This window comes from Pinus tabuliformis, chromosome Q (assembly GCF_031772625.1).
Source record: "Pinus tabuliformis cultivar Carrire ecotype Pingquan chromosome Q, CPIR1, whole genome shotgun sequence".
NCBI lineage: Eukaryota > Viridiplantae > Streptophyta > Pinopsida > Pinales > Pinaceae > Pinus > Pinus tabuliformis.
In genome coordinates, this window is record NC_142296.1 from 583,162,129 (window position 1) to 583,180,147 (window position 18,019).

General features: G+C 38.4%; 1 protein-coding gene across 5 annotated transcripts in view; it reads right to left on the bottom strand.

Moving 5' to 3' along the window:
* Positions 1–18,019, bottom strand: part of LOC149220796 (squalene synthase 1-like) — a 378,056-nt gene that overhangs the window by 319,588 nt on the left and 40,449 nt on the right. For all 5 annotated transcript variants that reach the window (XM_089384909.1, XM_089384908.1, XM_089384907.1 and 2 more), the window contains exon 2: positions 10,917–10,959. In XM_089384909.1, coding sequence (XP_089241035.1) covers positions 10,917–10,959 — 43 coding nt within the window. The remainder of the gene's footprint in view (positions 1–10,916; positions 10,960–18,019) is intronic.

Consider the following 18,019-nt stretch of genomic DNA (forward strand, 5'->3'; position numbering starts at 1 on the left):
TTGTGACTTAAAGAAGCCAAATCAGATATCCTTCTTGCAGACCTGTGGGAGGTTGCATTCTTTGAAGACTTATGGTGGCTTGTTGATCTGAAGTGGCCCTTCTTTGTAGACAGTTTTGAGAGCTGTACTTGAAGATTTGTGGTGTTTTGTTGAAAGCATTTGTTGTAGACCTTGAAGCTTTGTTGACTTATTGGAAGACATTCTTATAGGCCACACTTGTTGCAGCCTTATTGAAGAATTGTTGTGCAGACTTGAGAGGAGCCCAATTGAAGAATCGTTGTGCAGACTTGAGAGCAGCCTTTGAGCTTTGGGACTTTGTTCTCTCTGGAGCAGTTATTAAACTTGTTGTAGACCTCTTGAAGAAGCCCTTGAAGAATGATTAAAGGCCCTGTTGAGCCACATTGAAGATCTAAGATTGTGGAGAATTCTTGGAGCAGCTTATCGAAGACGCCCTTGGTTGAGAGTTCTTGCAGCATCCTATTGAAGACACCTTAAGCATTGAAGACTTGTTGGAGAAGACTTTGTTGAGCAACTCATTGAGGACCTGAAAGTAGCATCATTGAAGAAACTGTGTAGCAGCGGTATTAAAGCATTATCAAAGCAATTGTGTTGAGAACATCTTGTTGGGGCAAGCATTGTTGAAGACCTTTTTAGAAGCTGACTTGGAAGCATTAGTGGAGACCTTGATGCATGACTGAAGCCCTCATGGAGTAACCTTGAAGGAAGTTGTTTGGGTATCATGAAGAGTCTTGGAGACACCTTCTGTGGATGCTAAAGTTGTCATTGATGAACGAAGGGTTATTGGAGATTAATTGAGGGAATTGTTGAAGATTATCAAGGCTTATTGCAGAAGATATTGGAAGCCTTGAAGAACCGTTTGTACCTATATTGAAGAATTGAAAGCAAAGGATTGGTGCCCTAGAGGATCCTCAAGAAGCGCAGGTTGGAGCTTGAACCAGTTGAAAGGGTTGGAGCCCTAAAGGATTGGAGTCCTCAAGAAGACCAAGTTGGTGCTTAGAAAAGTATAGGTTGGAGCCTAGTTGATTTGAAGATTGGAGTCTTCATCTACGGTTGGAGCCCTGAACTCTTCTTGTACTCGATTCATTGTAAAGAGGATTGGAGTCCTCATCAATTCTTGTTAATAAAATTATTTTTTATTGTACATTTTGTGTTCTAATTTTATTAAGTGATCTTAACTGGCATAAAAGTAACAATTGTAAAAGAAATATTGATTCACCTCCCTCTCAGTATTTCCAACAAGAAGAGTACTCTTTCATCATAAAGAATGATGTATGGGGGATTGTGCCACAACCTGCAAGGAAATCAGTGGTAGAATCCAGTTGGATCTATAAAATCAAACATATTTCTCATGACAGTGTTGAGAAGTTCAAAGCTTGGTTAGTGGCTAAGGGGTTCTCTCAGAGAGAGGGAATTGACTATGATGAGACATTTGCCCTCGTAACCAGGTATTCCTCCATCATGGTCGTGATTTCCATTGTTGCAAAGATGGGTTGAAAGATCCATCAAATGGATGTCAACACAGCATTTCTTAATGGTGTGATTAAGGAAGAGGTCTATATAGAGCAGCCAAAGGGTTTTGAAGTGCATGGGAGGGATTCTCATGTGTGCATATTGAAGAGAGCAGTGTATGGACTCAAGCACGCACCACGTGCATGGTATTCCAAGATAGACAGCTATCTCTTGAGCTTGGGCTTCACCAAGAGTGATGCTAACTCAAACCTGTAGGTTGTACTACATATTGGTCAGGGGAGAGCCACTGATTCTTGTGTTGTATGTAGATGACTGGTTTCTTACAGGTTCAGAGAAGCTCATTGCAAATTGCAAGTAGGATCTTGTTTCAAAGTTCGATATGAAGGATATGGGGCTGATGCACTATTTTCTGGGGTTGGGAGTGTGGAAAAGAGATGGGCAGATCTTCCTTGGACAAGCGAAGGACTCTATGGAGATCCTAAAGAGATTCGGGATGCAGGATTATAGGCATATGGCTACACCAATGGTGACCAGTTGGAAGAAAATTGATTACTTCTAAGTCAAAGGCAATGGACCCCACTTTATGCAGGCAACTGATTAGCTCTCTTATGTATATGGTGATTGGTCAATACTAGACCAAATATATGCTTGGTTGTCAATACACTTAATCAATTTATGGTTGAGCCAAAGTGAGTTCACTGGGTGGTAGCGAAACATGTCCTAAGATATCTATGTGGAATAGTTGAGTATGGATTGAGCTATATTCGGGGAGATGGAGTGAAGCTAGTGGGTTATTCGGATGTTGACTAGGCAAGCAGTGTAGTTGACAGGAAAAGTACTTCAAGTTGTTGTTTCAACTTGGGGTCTGGAGTTGTTTCTTGGTTCAACAGGAAACAGCAGTAAGTTGCACTAAGTTCTACTGAGGTTGAGTACATGGCAACCAACTTGGCATCATGTGAGGCTATTTGGTTTTGAAAGTTACTCATGGGGTTGTTTGATCAGGAGTTGGAGTCGACCGTGATACATTGTGACAATCAGAGCTACGTCAAGCTCTCAATCTAGTTTTTCACGACAAGTCGAAACACATAAAGATCAAGTATCACTTCATCCAGGACTGTGTGTGCAAGGGAACAATGAAGCTACAGTATGTACCTACAGATGAGCAAGTGGCAGACATCTTCACGAAGGCCTTGATGAAAGGCAAGTTCGTCTTCTTCATAGATAAGTTGGGGGTGATGTAGAACACTTTTCTCGCTAAGAAGGAGTGTTGAATTTTGGTAGCTCAGACAAGTAATTCAACATAGGCTTCGTGTCGAGCATGCAAAAGATGTTCGACAAACTTTTCTAGCAAAGTGACTTTTATTTTTTCATATTTTACCTTTACATTAATCAATTTTATTAATTAATGTTGGCTAAAGTAATGATTTATTATAAAGTACCTTTAAGTGATTTTATGATTAAATTACAACCATCAGATCTAAGGAGATGACGAGATTTAATCTCATCCATAGATCTCATCGTGAATTACGAGGTTGACTTCGTGGATTACAACGTTGGGGAAAAAGGATAAAAGTAATTGCTTGGAGAGATGGCATGCATCCCTAGGCAACATGCACTTCAAGAGAAGTTGGCACGCATACCAAGGAGCAGCGAGTTAGGAAAAGAGAGGGAAAAGGGACAATACACAAACCAAGGCAACTAGGCATGCAAATTGACGCAAGTCAAATGTGTGAGGATGCACAAAAATCTGCAAGCACAAAAATCAAGGCAAGTTGTTGGCACACCAATCAACGTAATTTTGCAGATCTAAATTTTTTGTTAGCATGCAAATCGAGGCAAAAAATGTTAGCTTTTGTAGCATCGGATGGTGTTCTAGTCTCAAACTTTGTGGAGAGGCTAAAACACATGAGTTATCCAAAACCCATAAATCGTTTCTGGAAATTCCACTTAGAGATAGCTCAATTAAATTAATTGACCATCATTTAAATTTTTCCTGAGTCTTAACTAAGGGAAACTGGTTAATTAATAGTAATTAATTGAAAAAGGTGAGAATTCTCTAGAAACCCACAAGGATCAACTTAGAGATGATCTCAACCATCGATTAAATTTTAATCTTGGCAGTTGATGACTCAACTGGAGATTATAAGAGGAGTTTGATGGGTAGATGGAGATACACATAAAGTGAGAGCTAATAGTGTGAGTTCCTTGGCAAGTCGAGCTATCCAGCTTCAAAGGTCGAGCAGAGGAAGAGAGTTCGAGCCAGAAGGGACGCAGAGGGTGTTGAAATATGCAACTAGATTCAGTCTTCATAATGGCATATGTAATCGTGATTTTATGTATTTAATGAAAATAAAAATAAATTTATTATTATTCTTGAGGCATGGGTTTCATGCTCAAGGGAGATTTATTTTTAGGTCAAGCACCCATTGAGTGCTTCTAGGTTTGTCATAAAGTCAATTAATTCATTGTTGTGTATTGAAGACCCATTTGGGCATGTTACATATTGCAAAGAAAATTTATTTGAGTCAAAATAGAATCAAAAGACCCTCCAAGACCTCGTCCTGGCACAAAGATCAAGTTGGCCTACCTGAAGGGGCAAGTTAGCCTAAAGAAAGCAATTCATACCCCTCACAAGCCTATAAATAAGAAGGAACTCGACCTCATTGTGACTCACTCAAGCAAGTTCGATCTTCTCAAGATAGAAGTTGGAAAAAGGACAAAAAGGAAGGAGAAGAACTAGATTGAAGTTTTTGGACCTCTCTCTCTCTCTCGTGTTAGGGTTTCTACATTTGATGGGCAGAAGAATTTGTTGGACAAAAGAATTTGTTGGGCAAGTCGAAGTTGTAAAAATGTTTGTTGGGCATATCGAAGTTGTAGAAGAATGTGTTGGGCAGGTCGAAGTTCCAGAAGAATCTGTTGGGCAAGTCGAAATTGCAGAAGTTGTTGAAATCAAGGTTTGACATGGTCTTGGAGGGTCTTCGTCAAGGGTCATAGGTCTTGAAATTCGTCAATTGAAGTTCTATAAGTGGGTTTTCCTCTCAGTTGGAGAGGTTTTGGCCCTGGCTAATCGCCTACATCTTGTGTCTTATTGTCTCTTTGATTTTATTGTTTGGTAGTTGTTTGATGATAAAGAACACTAATAATAATCAAGTGTACATAGAAGCCAATCAACTTAAGTAAAAATGCGTCACAAGCAGTTATCAAAGTAAGAGAAATCACCTAATCTAGTTGCCCTAGATTTCTCAACAGAGGGGCAGAGACAGTGATTCTGGAGGAGGATTCCATTTCCGAAGATTCAAGAGAGGAGGTCGATTTATTTCTCCAAGAGGTTGCACAGGGGCTACACAAAAGCCTCAGAGGCAGCACGATTTAGCTGAACTAGAGGTGGATTCAGTTGCCAGAGGTCGGGAAATTTCTGAAAGGCCAGGAAGATCATTTCCAAAGCAGCAGCAGGCAGAACGACTTGAGTAGCGGTAGTTTCGGGCTGAGTGTGTGATAGGTTGCGCAGAGGGCTTGGATGACTTACTTGGAGTTGTCAGTTTGTGCTGAGATTGCTTGGAGAGGAGGGTAATTTCCCTCAGTTGATTTTGCCAGTGTTTCTCTCATATAGAAGTGCCAATTTGGCGTCATTTTATTGTACCCAAAATTTCACTAATGTCTAATAAATAAAGCCCTCATCTGCTGCACTAGTTTTCTCACATTGGGTTTTTCCGGGGATAATTGTCATTTTATGTGTGTGCTAGCATTTCTCAGTTTCTATCATTTTTATTTCCGCGACATAATTTTTATTGTGAAAAAATTGCAGTGTGAGTTATTCGTTATTTTGTCGGAAACAAAATAAACTGCATAATTAATTTATTAGTTAGAAGAATTATTTCCAGTGCTACATTTCAAGGAATTTTCATAGAAAACCACTGTTTCGCACGAAGATTGAGGACAGATTTGTTTGGCACAATTTTCTAGTTGTTGGGACATGTTTTATTGTTGTAATAAATTTATGATTTTCCTCTGCAACATGAAATAAAGACAAAACACAAATGTTGGTTTTCCTGAGTTGGGTTTCCAAGGTAAAAAGTTGTGTTAATGTTTATGTAATTGATTTATGTTTTTGTTGGGTAAAATTTGTTAGAAGTTCAGCGGTATTTCTTGTGCATAAATTTCAGATTTGATTTTTCTATCAAAAGTTAAATTCTGGGTATAAAATTTATTGGCACTCTAAATTGATTTGTTGGGCTTAGAAAAGCTAACACCTAGAACTCTTTGACCAAGTAATATATTTTACAATGTTCCACAGGGACGCATCCCTTAGGGTGGGGTGTATGCACCTCACGCTTCCCACACACCTGAGATGGGGGAATGTCTGGGTAAACGTTTCCCCACATCCCCATTTTGGGGAGACGTGGGGAGAAGCAGTGGGAAACGTTTTCCCAATGTGGGGGATGTGTTTTCCCAAAAGGGATGCTTGTGGGCATCCCCCCTCAGAAAGGGCTAGGCGTCCCCCCTAAATTTTGCTTGAAAACAATGATTTATTAGTGGGGAAGCTTAATATTCAACCCTAGGGCCCTACTAATGCTATGTAATTAATGGTAATGTTTAAAGTGACATTCCCCTTTATCTTTCATTTTCATGTTTTTACTTAAATTTTTAACATTACCATGAAATGACTCAAGATGTTTGAAAGTGGTTTCGATTTCATTGGATTTCATATGGAGAAAGTAAAATTTTAAATCTCACTCAAAATCCAGCAAACTTAACAATTTTTCAGAATTTAAGGATTGGGGGGATTGCAACGTTTCCATTGAATTTTGTCATGTACAAGGGTATGGAATTAGCATTTAGTCAAAAGCACCAAGCCCCCTATGTACCTTAGACTACCTCTTTGACTCGTCACTCTTTATGATTTTTGAGTCTAAGTTATATCAATTTACTATTCTAGTCTTCAAATTTCAGTGTCTGCAATAGTCTATTTTGCTTAGTACTAATTAAATTCTAGAATGATGAATTTTAATTTTAAATCAATTTAGAATCTAGAATGATGAATTTAATTTTTAAATCAATGTAGATTCTAGAATGGTGAATAACGAATGATCAATATGGATCAATGTATTTCGTTATTGAATCTCGTGGTCTATGGATGAATGATCTATGTATCAGTGAGAATGATGAGTATGGATCGGTGTATTTCAACATTTAATTCAATTATGTATGGATCAATGTATTTACGCTTTCATTATTGAATGTGAAATTGAAATATATATATATATATATATATATATATATATATAAGAAAAAAATTATATACCCCGACATCCCCCATAAATCTCCCTAAAATTTGAGGTTACTCCCACACGTCCCCCTTGTGTGTCTCCCCACAACCACGTCTCCCCGTCCCGGAGTCTTGGTGGAATATTGAAATTTTACCATACACCAATAAATAGTTGCATATAGCATGCACACATTGACACAATAAGTACTGATAAAGAATCTTAGATACCCTCTACTCAAAGATAATCATGGTTGAATCCTCGATATACCCAAAATATGAAAGGACAAAGTACCACAACATCGGATGTACCAAGTGTCTAGTGTAGCATATGCTATGCCATCACCATGATGACAAAATCCAATAATTGAGATCACCAGTTTTTCAAGAAAACGTCGATATGTACCATTTTAGAATATGGAGCATGTAGTTCGACCCCCATGTAATGTGTACATCAACTTCAAGACCCTATAGAGAAAAAATCTACAAAGAAATGTTTACAGAGATAAGCAGCATATGATGTAAGAATTTAGTCCTGTGAAAATGATTTTCCAACTCTAAACAAAGACTATGGAAAATTCTGAAAAGGAAAGACAAAATGGGGGAGAATTTATATGGGCACAAAATCAACAGCTATAAATTGAACTGCTTAGAGATTCCAATATAAAGAAACTTGAAACTACTAACTACACGATTAACCAAATCTATGCACCAACTATCATAGCCAGTTAAAAAGGCATAAAACTGAAACCATCAATTAGAAATATGTACCTTCATCCATATATGATCTAAATAACCCTAGAGGTAAAATTAAGATTGTAAGCTTCCAATCTCCTTACATGCTTCATATTTCTTATTTATATTTATGTTATATCTAAAAAGAATAGTTTACTGTTATATACCTAGGGGGATAATATGGAGTACCAAGGGAGGTACCCAAGGTAATAATGTAATAATGGGATGGGCCATAGTAATAAATAAGGTGGTTAACCCATATCATGTAAGGGACAACAAGTAGTTAGTAATAATGTAATGGGCCCATGGTATTAGTTTGATGGTATGAGGGAACCATGGTAATGACCCATGGTATTGTATGTATGAGGCCTATATAGAGGCTAAAGATTCCATGTCAAGGAATATTGTGAAGAATTATTGTATGAACAGGCATATGGCTTGTGGAGTGTTCTCCTTCCTTAAGGAGTGAATGTATGGTGTTGCCCTACCTTAAGGGTTTGATCAATAAAGAATCATTTCATATTATTTCTGGGTTATTTGCATTGTCTTATATTTTCATATCAGATCTATAATATTTTGGGGTTAGATCTATAACAAGTGGTATCAGAGCACTTTCTTGGGCAAAAAGTGGAGAATTTTTTTTTATTTTTTGCAGGATTTCGGGGGCGGCGAGTTTGCAGATCAGATCTGTATGTTTTGGTGCAAGATCTGCAAAATCTAATTGCAGATCTGGATTCTATGTGAAAAATTACCCGATTTCAAAAAAAAAATCGGTGGAATCGGAGTCTGGATGAGGGAGATATCGTTGATCTAAAAATTAGTGGTGTTGCAGACAATTTTTCGAGGCAGCGAGTTTGCGGCGCAGATCTGGATGTCCGGGTGCAAGATCTGAAAAATCTAATTGTAGATTTGGATTCTTTGTGAAAAAATACCCAATTTCAAAAAAAAAAAATCAGTCGAATCGGAGTCCGGATGAGAGAGATATCGCTGATTTAAAATCAGCTCTTTTTTGCAGAAATTTTGGTGACGGCGGGAGCGTTGCAGCGCAGATCTGAAATTCCAGTGCCTGGATCAGGATTTCTATCACATGGGTAGATGCAGAATGATTGTTCCATTTCTGAAAATAGGTCATAATAGGGATTCTGAGCGATATTGACTAAACTGTGACAATTTCAAATTTTCTCCAAGTAAGTGAATTTTTTCATAACCCTCTTCATGGCGATTCTATGTTTTACAGGAAAAGATAATGGTTCTACTATTGAAGAATACACAAAGGAATACAAAAAGTTATTTAGACACAATTGGAAATGGGTGGCACTAGCTAATTTTGAAGATGAGGCAGCCACGTGGTGGGGATTACTTAACCAAATGAAGTGTTTCAACATGCCCGATGAAGAATTTGAAAAATTACTTTTAGACAGATGGTCTCATGCCAGAAAACAAGATAAGGAGAAACATGTGGGTCTATTTCCTACTGGTATATCCTTATTACAGGTTCATGGATTGATTCAGAAGGAGAAAGTCATTGTATCTATAAATCCGAGTTGCAAGCAAAATCTCATAAATGTCAACTTGGCAAAAAAATTGCAAATTTCAGCAAAACACATTGACAACACACAAGTGGATGATGAGGATGTTCAAGTGTACAAGGATTTGAAGATTTCTATGGATAAATATGTGTTGCATGGTGATTTTTATGCTTCAAATATGGATAACATGGATGTTGTTTTGGGATACCCTTGGATGGAATCAGTGGGTACTATCAATATTAATGTACAGAAGAAATTCCTGAAGCTCTGGTATAAAAAGAAGAAAATTACATTACAGGATATTTCCATTAATAAACAGGTAGAGTCCAAGGAGGCTGAAGCAGAAGATGTTCCAGGGTCTGACATATTAGATGATGAGCCAGTGATGATAGACAATCAAACACAAACAGAGGCTGAAGCAGAAAAGGTTACAGGTGCTGATACATCAGAGGAGGGCTCAGTGGTTGAAGTAATATTGAAAGATAAGACACCACAGAAGGCACCACAACATGCACCAGATAACAGTCAGGCTCCCGTAAGGGGTGAATTAAAGAAAAAGCCATCGTGGGTTAAAACTTCAACATATCATCACCCACATCACCCCGCAAGACAACCATCAAGATGGCAACCAATTAGCCACACGGACAACAACCCCCGCAGGACAGATAGAGAGGAGCGAAGATCCACCTACTACACATCAACACAGAAGAGCTACCACGGTCAACTTCCATCTCAAGCGAGCGAGGCACTAGCGAGACCGAGGGTTCACCTCTCTCTTGGATGGCTAGATGCACGTGCATGGTACCAGTGGACTACTCTTTTGAGTAGATCTTATTATTTGTGTTCTTCCCATGTTTCGGGGGCGAAACATGCTAAGGGGGGTGGAATGTTATATACCTAGGGGGGATAATATGGGATACCAAGGGAGGTACCCAAGGTAATAATGTAATAATGGGATGGGCCATAGTAATAAATAAGGTGGTTAACCCATATCATGTAAGAGACCACAAGTAGTTAGTAATAATGTAATGGGCCCATGGTATTAGTTTGATGGTATGAGGGAACCATGGTAATGACCCATGGTATTGTATGTATGAGGCCAATATAGAGGCTAGAGACTCCATGTCAAGGAATATTGTGAAGGATTATTGTACGAACAGGCATATGGCTTGTGGGGTGTTCTCCTTCCTTAAGGAGTGAATATATGGTGTTGCCCTACCTTAAGGGTTTGATCAATAAATAATCATTTCATATTATTTCTGGGTTATTTGCATTGTCTTATATTTTCATATCAGATCTATAATATTTTGGGGTTAGATCTATAACATTTACTGAAAAGAATCGCCTATTGAATTGAAATGTTTGTTTCTTGAGTAAAACATTGAATGCATTGGACGTATTTTAACCATCTGGGAAAAGGGTTTAGCTTGAAAATAAACCAATATTTTTCAAATGTATTATTTTATATAGATCCTTCATTAATTGTTATATACTTTAATGTTCTAAGTTGGCCAAATCAAATGTTTCGACTATTTCACAAATGGGGGAGACCCATTTGCAATGAAGATGATAGTAACCATCGAACTGATCATCGTGAATTGCAATACATAGGGACAACAAGAAGGAAACTTAGAATTTCAGCCAGATTTCTCAAAGATTGGAAAGTTACAAAGGCAGTCATAGTAGACTTTAAGATAATACATAAAACATGTCAGAACAATTAAAGAAACCACACAATATTTAACATATCATCATTAGACTCTTTGGGTTTTATACAAGTTGGAATTAGTAGGCTCAAAGAGGCAGGAGTTGCTACAGGCTGGATGTAATATCAATTTATTTGAGAAGATAAATAAACTGTAACAGAAAAATGGATAAATTGGCAAAAGAGAGCTAACCAACAGTGTCGAGGCCTCGAAGAACCAAATAGAATATGCATACCTGTAAATGAAAGCAATGAGTTCCACATTAAATCTAAAATGAAAAGATGAAAAAAGTGCAAAAGTAGTGTTTAATGTTCAAAACCACTAACTTTGATTTATCCTCCCCATGTAATACAATGCTATTTTTCTGTACTATTCGAAACATAAAACACATAAATTTGAGTCTTGCAGAGCCTTTGAGGAAGCAATGCTTTACCCAATCATTCAGAGCCTGGAATTGCTCATAATAGGTTATATGAAAACTTTTAACTTGCCTGTACTGCGTTTCCTAAAATGAAACTGAACTTAAAGCAAAAACCATTTCACTAATCCTTGCAGGACATGAGAAAAATAGAAATAAAGTAAACAGTTAGATAAATATCGTAAGTGGTCAAAAACAGTCAATGGGAAACATTGTATATAAAATTGTACTTGATGTACAGGAAGTCTGCTCAAGAAAATATCTTCCCGGGCAGGTTATAAGTTAGTATTAGTTGAATGGGGCATCAGGGGTTGTAAAAGACCTGGAGAGAGAAATTAAAGTCAAAATTGCAGGGGGTATGGGGCACAGCGCCAACAACTATGCAGAAGTGCATGGCTTGTTCAAAGGTTTGAGGTTGACCTCTACAACAGACTTTTAAAGCAGGTGAGGGGGGATTGTAAATTCTTTACCAATATAGTGAAGAGAACTTCAAACCCCACCAGCATCAATCTCTCACACATTCTCTCTCGAGCAAAGCTTTTGGCTTTAACCTTTGCAAAGATCTCATATCATCATGTGAAGAGGGGGTATTAGCAAATGAAGGTATAAATCTCCCAAAAGTTGATTTGAAATTAATTCAGGGTAGGGGGAATATTCCTCTACATCACCTCACATCACTCCATGATTGCACGCTCCCCTTTCAATTTCCTCCCTTTAGTCCTTTGTGAGCTTCTCCCTTGGCTCCACTCTTTCTTTGCTGCTTTCTGCGATGTGTCTCCCACACATGCCCTTCCTCAACTCAAAGATGCCCTATAAGCTTTGTTGGTGTTGTGGAGGAGCTCATGGACCTTCACTGTCACCTAAAAAATGCATGGGCTCAGCTAGAAGCTCAACACATGAAATTTTAATCTTTTTTGTCACAAGTTCATGCCTTTCATGATAGAGATATAAGTTTGCTTGAAAAAAAGATGGTCCTTTCTATCTTGGTGAACAAGCATTCCAAAGTATAGACTCTAAAGAACTCAAGGATTATAGGAGGCTTTGCATCGCAAAGGACCCCACCTAAACTTTGAAGAAAGAATGCCACAACTCAGATGGTGACTCTGATGGAAAGGACACATTTGCAGAGAACGTGCTCCAGTTTTGCAACACTTGTGGAAGTTGAGAGGAGCCCATAGATGTTGACATCAAAATGATTAGCAGTAACAATTCCACAAAGGAACAAAGTTGGGATAATAAGAATGAGAATGAGGAATGAATGCTACAAGTGGCTAGTGGTCTATACCCCCACCCCAATGGCAAGCTTTCAGGATTCAACCAACACTAATGAAGCTTTCTAAACAACGCCAGATTTTCTTGTTCTCTTAAGGTTTTGCTTGTTCAACTTGGCTGCTTTCTTAACTGCTTCATATAAATCTATGCACTAAGTCATCAATTAATCACATAATGATTTTTTCAACACTATGCAAGTAATTGTGTACTAACAAACTCCAAACCTTAGTTTACTGCCCCTGACCCTGTGTGACCTGACACTACCCAAACTAATGGTGTAAGCATCCTACATCTCCTCCACTCCCCCCTGAGTTGTCACACACGCACCATGGTGGAGTTGTAAACCCCCATGCTCTCCCCTAACCCATATGCAGTTGGGAGAGGGACAGTCACATTTATGAGGGAATCAGAGAAAAATATCGATGTTATAGATGTGTTGCACGCAAGGTTACTTGGGAGCAGGAGCGGAAGTGGAAAGCGACATTTTCAAAAGCTCTAGTTCGAGAGCGAATTTTTATATAATATATCTTTTTATTTTTTGATACATATATATCAACAAAAGCATGTAGAATGATGAATTAGTTATAAAAAGCATAAAACCATGGATTAAACCATATAACATCAATCATCTAGTAGTTACAATATTCATCAACCACAAGTCCACAAGTTACAAGTTTTGATTTATATAGCATGTAAGGGTGAACATAACCAAAATATCATTGAGTGCAATCCATCTCTGAACTGAAAATACATCAACAAACAGGCTTTAGATGGCCTCTAGCATCCAAAAAAAATCATGCTACGACAAATACCTACATATCATCAAAATCATTGCCTATCTTGGGATCTTTGTCATTAATATCACCCTCTAAGCATTAACATAAGATAGAAAAAACGTAGCATGTCAAGTCATGATTTTGTTTGAGTGATGGGTGCATTTTTAGTAGGGTCATGATAGAGGAGTTAGACAACCAATGTAACTAACATCAAGATACATAGAGGGATTGGTGCTCTTGATTAAATATCAGTTTCATACCCTAGTGCATGACAAAATCCAATGGAAATATTGCAATCCCCCCAATCCTGAAATCCTGAAAAAGTGATGAGTCTGCTGGATTTTGAGTGAGATCTAAAATTCTACATTCTCCATATGAAATACAATGAAGTCAAAACCACTCTCAAACATCCTGAGTCATTTCATGGTATTTTCATCATTTTACTTTAAGAATTTAACATTACCATGAATTGCATATCAATACTAGGGTCATAGGCTTGATCATTAGGCTGCCCCACTCAAAAATTCTTGTTTCTTTGAAAAAAAATTGTGTTTGGAACATGTTCGCAAAAAAAATTGCGAAAATAAGCTAGGGAGAGAAAAAAAAATAGGGAGCATGCTTCAGAAGCGAGTTTGAGGATTGAGGGAGGGGGGCTCCCCCGCAACCCTAGTTGCACGTGCCAGGTTTAGGAATGAACCTGATTTCAGTTTCTGCTCTTCTGGATAAGGAGTATGACATATACTTTCAAAAACATAAGGTGTATTTGAAACACCAGGATTGGAAATAGATAAAGGAGATTGGGGTCAGAAGTAACAAGTGGTACAGGTTGCAGTTGGATGCTCCAAAGGCACTAGTTAGTAGCAGCAATAGCAAAGATATGGGAGAACTATGGAATAAGCTATGTTGCCAAGAAACGTGGGTTCGGGGACAGGGACGTCATTTTTTGAAACAGGGTGCATGGGTTCTTTGGGGGTATATTATAATTTATATATATAATATATATAAATATTATATTTTATAAATTATAATATATATGAATTTGTATATTTTTCAACTTTAAACAAGAAAACTAAAATATTTTTGATTTAAACTTTAAAAATTTAATCATGCACATCATTGAACATTCAACATTCACATTGAAATTTCAAAATTTATAGTTTGATATCAAGTGCAAATTGGAGTTGACATGTTAATAAGAATCATGATATGTGTCCATTGTCATACTACATTCAAAATTTGCCTAAAGGCATCTCCAAACATGAACTAGGAAATTTTAAAATACTAAAATAAAAATAGTTAATAGTAAACAATGGCTTCCTCAAGCCATGTCATCAACATCACTCAGACCTTCAGTTAGCATGCTCTCCAAATAGGAATCACTCTCATCTTGAGGCTACTGCTCTACATAGCAACTTGAGATAGCTCAATAAGGCCATCTGGTTGTATCTCCTCGTCCACACACATAGCATCATCTGTGTTTTGGTCCCATCTCTTGAAAGGACCCTCAATTAGCATGCTCTCCAGATAGGAATCACTCTCATCTTGAGGCTACTGCTCATCCATAGCAACTTGAGGTAGCTCAATAAGGCCATTTGGTTGTATCTCCTCGTCCACACACATAGCATCATCTGTGTTTTGGTCCCATCTCTTGAAAGGACCCTCCTTATACCCAAGGTCTTTTCGAGATATGAGACGAAGTGTGCTATGAATGTACACTAAGTTCTTTGCCTTCTTTGAGCCCAACCTATTTCTCTTTATTGAATGGATAAAGGCATAAGTACTCCAATTCCTCTCGCAAGATGAAGAGCTAGCTACATGGAATATTAGGGAAATCCCACTAAATTAATTAAAAATTTAAAAATAAAAACTAAAATGAACCCCAAAGAACCCGATTTTGGGGTTCCAAGTACCCATCATCGGGGTTCTTCGTACCCTTTGATTTACCTCTAGAAGCTTGTGGAAAGTTTCTAAGATGATCTTAGTCATTGATTGAATCAAGTGAACTTCTAATTGTGGCCATTCATTTGTGAATGAGAGATTATAAAGAGTGATCGATGGGCAGCATTGGAGACAAATCAACATCAAGTGGGTGATTTTCAATGAGGCACCTAGAGGGTTTTAGTAGTGGTGATTGGGAAAAGATTTTCTAGAGGTTTTTGCTATTAGTTATTTTCTGCAGAAGATCGAATTTTTCCAGTGAGGCTGTGAGCTTTAAGAGGTCGAGTTACTTAGTAAATTCACAAGAGGAGAGACTGAGGTTATTTATAGAGGCCAGTGCAAGTTTGCAAAAGGAGGTGCGAATTGCCAAGAGGGCAGATCGAGTTTTCCAGGAGGCAGATCGAGTTTCCAAAGGACAATGCGAGTTTGCCAAGATATAGTGCGAATTGCCAGAAGACCAATGCAAGTTGCCAGGTTGCCAGTGCAAGTAGCTAGAGGCAGTGCAAATTGCAAAAGAGGAAGGCATGGGGTCTCTTTTAGTTTATTTGATTAGCAGAAGTGAAGATAAAATATTGTCGGGACTTTGCCAGTGTCAGGGAAGCAGTTGTAATTTCTCAATAGCAATTTTTTGCTAAGATAATATAAACACTTAGATCTGAAAACTGGTTTTCCCCATGTTAGGATTTTTCCAAGGATGTTTGTCCAAAAATACTTATGTCAATTGTGTGATTTTTTTCTCATGTATTTCGCTACAATTTTTATTTTGTGGAGGGTGTTATTCATGTTATTATTCATTACTTCTAGCAGAAGAATTGATTTTCCATGAAAAAGTAAAAGAAATAATTAACTGGGCTAATAGCACCTTTTGAGTAGCCAAAAAATTCACGTAGGATGCACAACGGTTCTAGTTGGAACTCTCCCCTCGAATTCCACCAGTATCACAGACCAATCAATCACATGATTAGCGTCATGTACATACTTTTTAACCAAGGATGTGTGAAATACATTGTGTGTTTTCACTGTGGGTGGTAGGGCTAATCTGTAATCTAATGGCCCCACACTTTCCAAAATCCAAATGGGTCCACAAAGTCTGGGTGCCAACTTAGCACAGGATCCCACTTTCAATGAGCTCTTCCTTGGTCTAATGAGGAGATATATATGATCCCCCACTCTAAATTCTTTGTGCATTCCTTGCAGGTAAGCATAGCTCTCTGTCTGTCCCGAGATGCTTTTAGTTTCTACCTGATACTAATTGTTTTTTGCTCCATTTCCTTTAACATATCAAGTCCAAAACTTACTCTCTTATTGGGTTGTCCCAACTAATGGGTGTGTTACACTTTCTGCCATACAAAACCTCGAAAGGACTCATTTTCAATGATTCATGATAACGTTGTTGTATGCGAACTCAACTAATGGTAGGAATTCTTCCCACCATATTGGTCGGTGCAATACATACATCCTCTGCATGTCCTCTAGAATTATGTTTACTCTTTCAATCTGTCCATCAGTCTAAGGATGATAAGTTGTGCTAAATGCTAGCTAACTCCCAAAACCAGCGAACAGTGCTTTGCAAAAATTTGATGTAAACTTGGAATCCCGATCTAAGATGATCTTGTTGGATATACCATGCTATCTGAATATCTCTTTCATAAAAATCTAGGCTATTTCAATGGCCTTGTGGGTAGACTTGACAAGTACAAAGTGAGTTGCCTTGCTCAATTTTTCCACTACCACCATGATTTATGTTGCTTCGGTGTTTTTGGCAATCTTGTGATGAAGTCCATGGATATGACTTCCCACTTCCACTTAGGAATGGGGATTGGTTGCAACAATCATGTTGGGTGTCTGCATTCCACTCTAATCTGTTGACATTCCAGATAGCTGAAAATGTATTCAACGACTTCCTTTTTCATGCCTAGCCAATAATACTTCCTCTTCATGGTTGTTATCATCTTCTAATTAGGGTTGTGAGGGAGCAACCCCACCCCCCGAATTCGCTCCTGGAGTGCACTCCTCTCAAGAGCGGATAGTGAGCGCACTCCCTTAAAAAAAATTGGGCTCCCTTCCGCTTCGGGAGCGAAAATTTGGAGGGAGCGGTTGAGGAGAGATCGCTCCCAACCGCTCCCTCCACAAAATTTATGCCCCCGCCAACGAAAAATTTGAGTGGTGGACGGAGAGGAAAGGGGAGGAGAGGGGAGGGGGAAAAAGATAAAAGGCCCTCCTCCCCTCCCATTATTCACCATTTGCAAAGTGAGAGAGCAAGAGAGGAGGGCTTTTGGAATTGGAGGCTTGGAGCTTGAGTTGAGGAGGGAGATTGAGGGAGCTTGAGGAGCTTGCAAGGGAGATTAGAGCTTGGGATTGAAGACCAAAGAGGTAGGATCTACACTCTAATCTAGCATTTATGTTTTTTATATGTTCATTGCTAAATGAAAATGTTCTCTTCTCTCTTTCCTATTCCCATTCCTCCATTTTATTGCAGGCTCAAAACTTCAAACATCATAGTTATATGGCTTGGCATTCTCTTGTTGTTGGTTCCTTTTTTTGTTATTATGTTGTTGGAGAGTAGAAGAAGGAGGGTTGATCATGATGAAGAGGATGAAGAAATGGGTTTTAGTGGATTTGATGAAAACCCTGGAGAGGAGGAGTATCTTGGTGAGGAGGACGAGGAGAGTAGAGATGAGGGCACAAAAACCAAACCAATCCAGACCCCATTGTGGAAATATGTTTCTAGGCATAAAGGAGGGAAAGGGGGTAGAACCACTAAATTTACATGCCTCCATTGCAAAAAACACTTACACAAATTCATACACCCATGCCAGATGTTAGGGTCCCACCCTAACCCCCTTATTTATGTAGTACGATCGAGTCATAGTTATAGTTAAGTAAAGAGT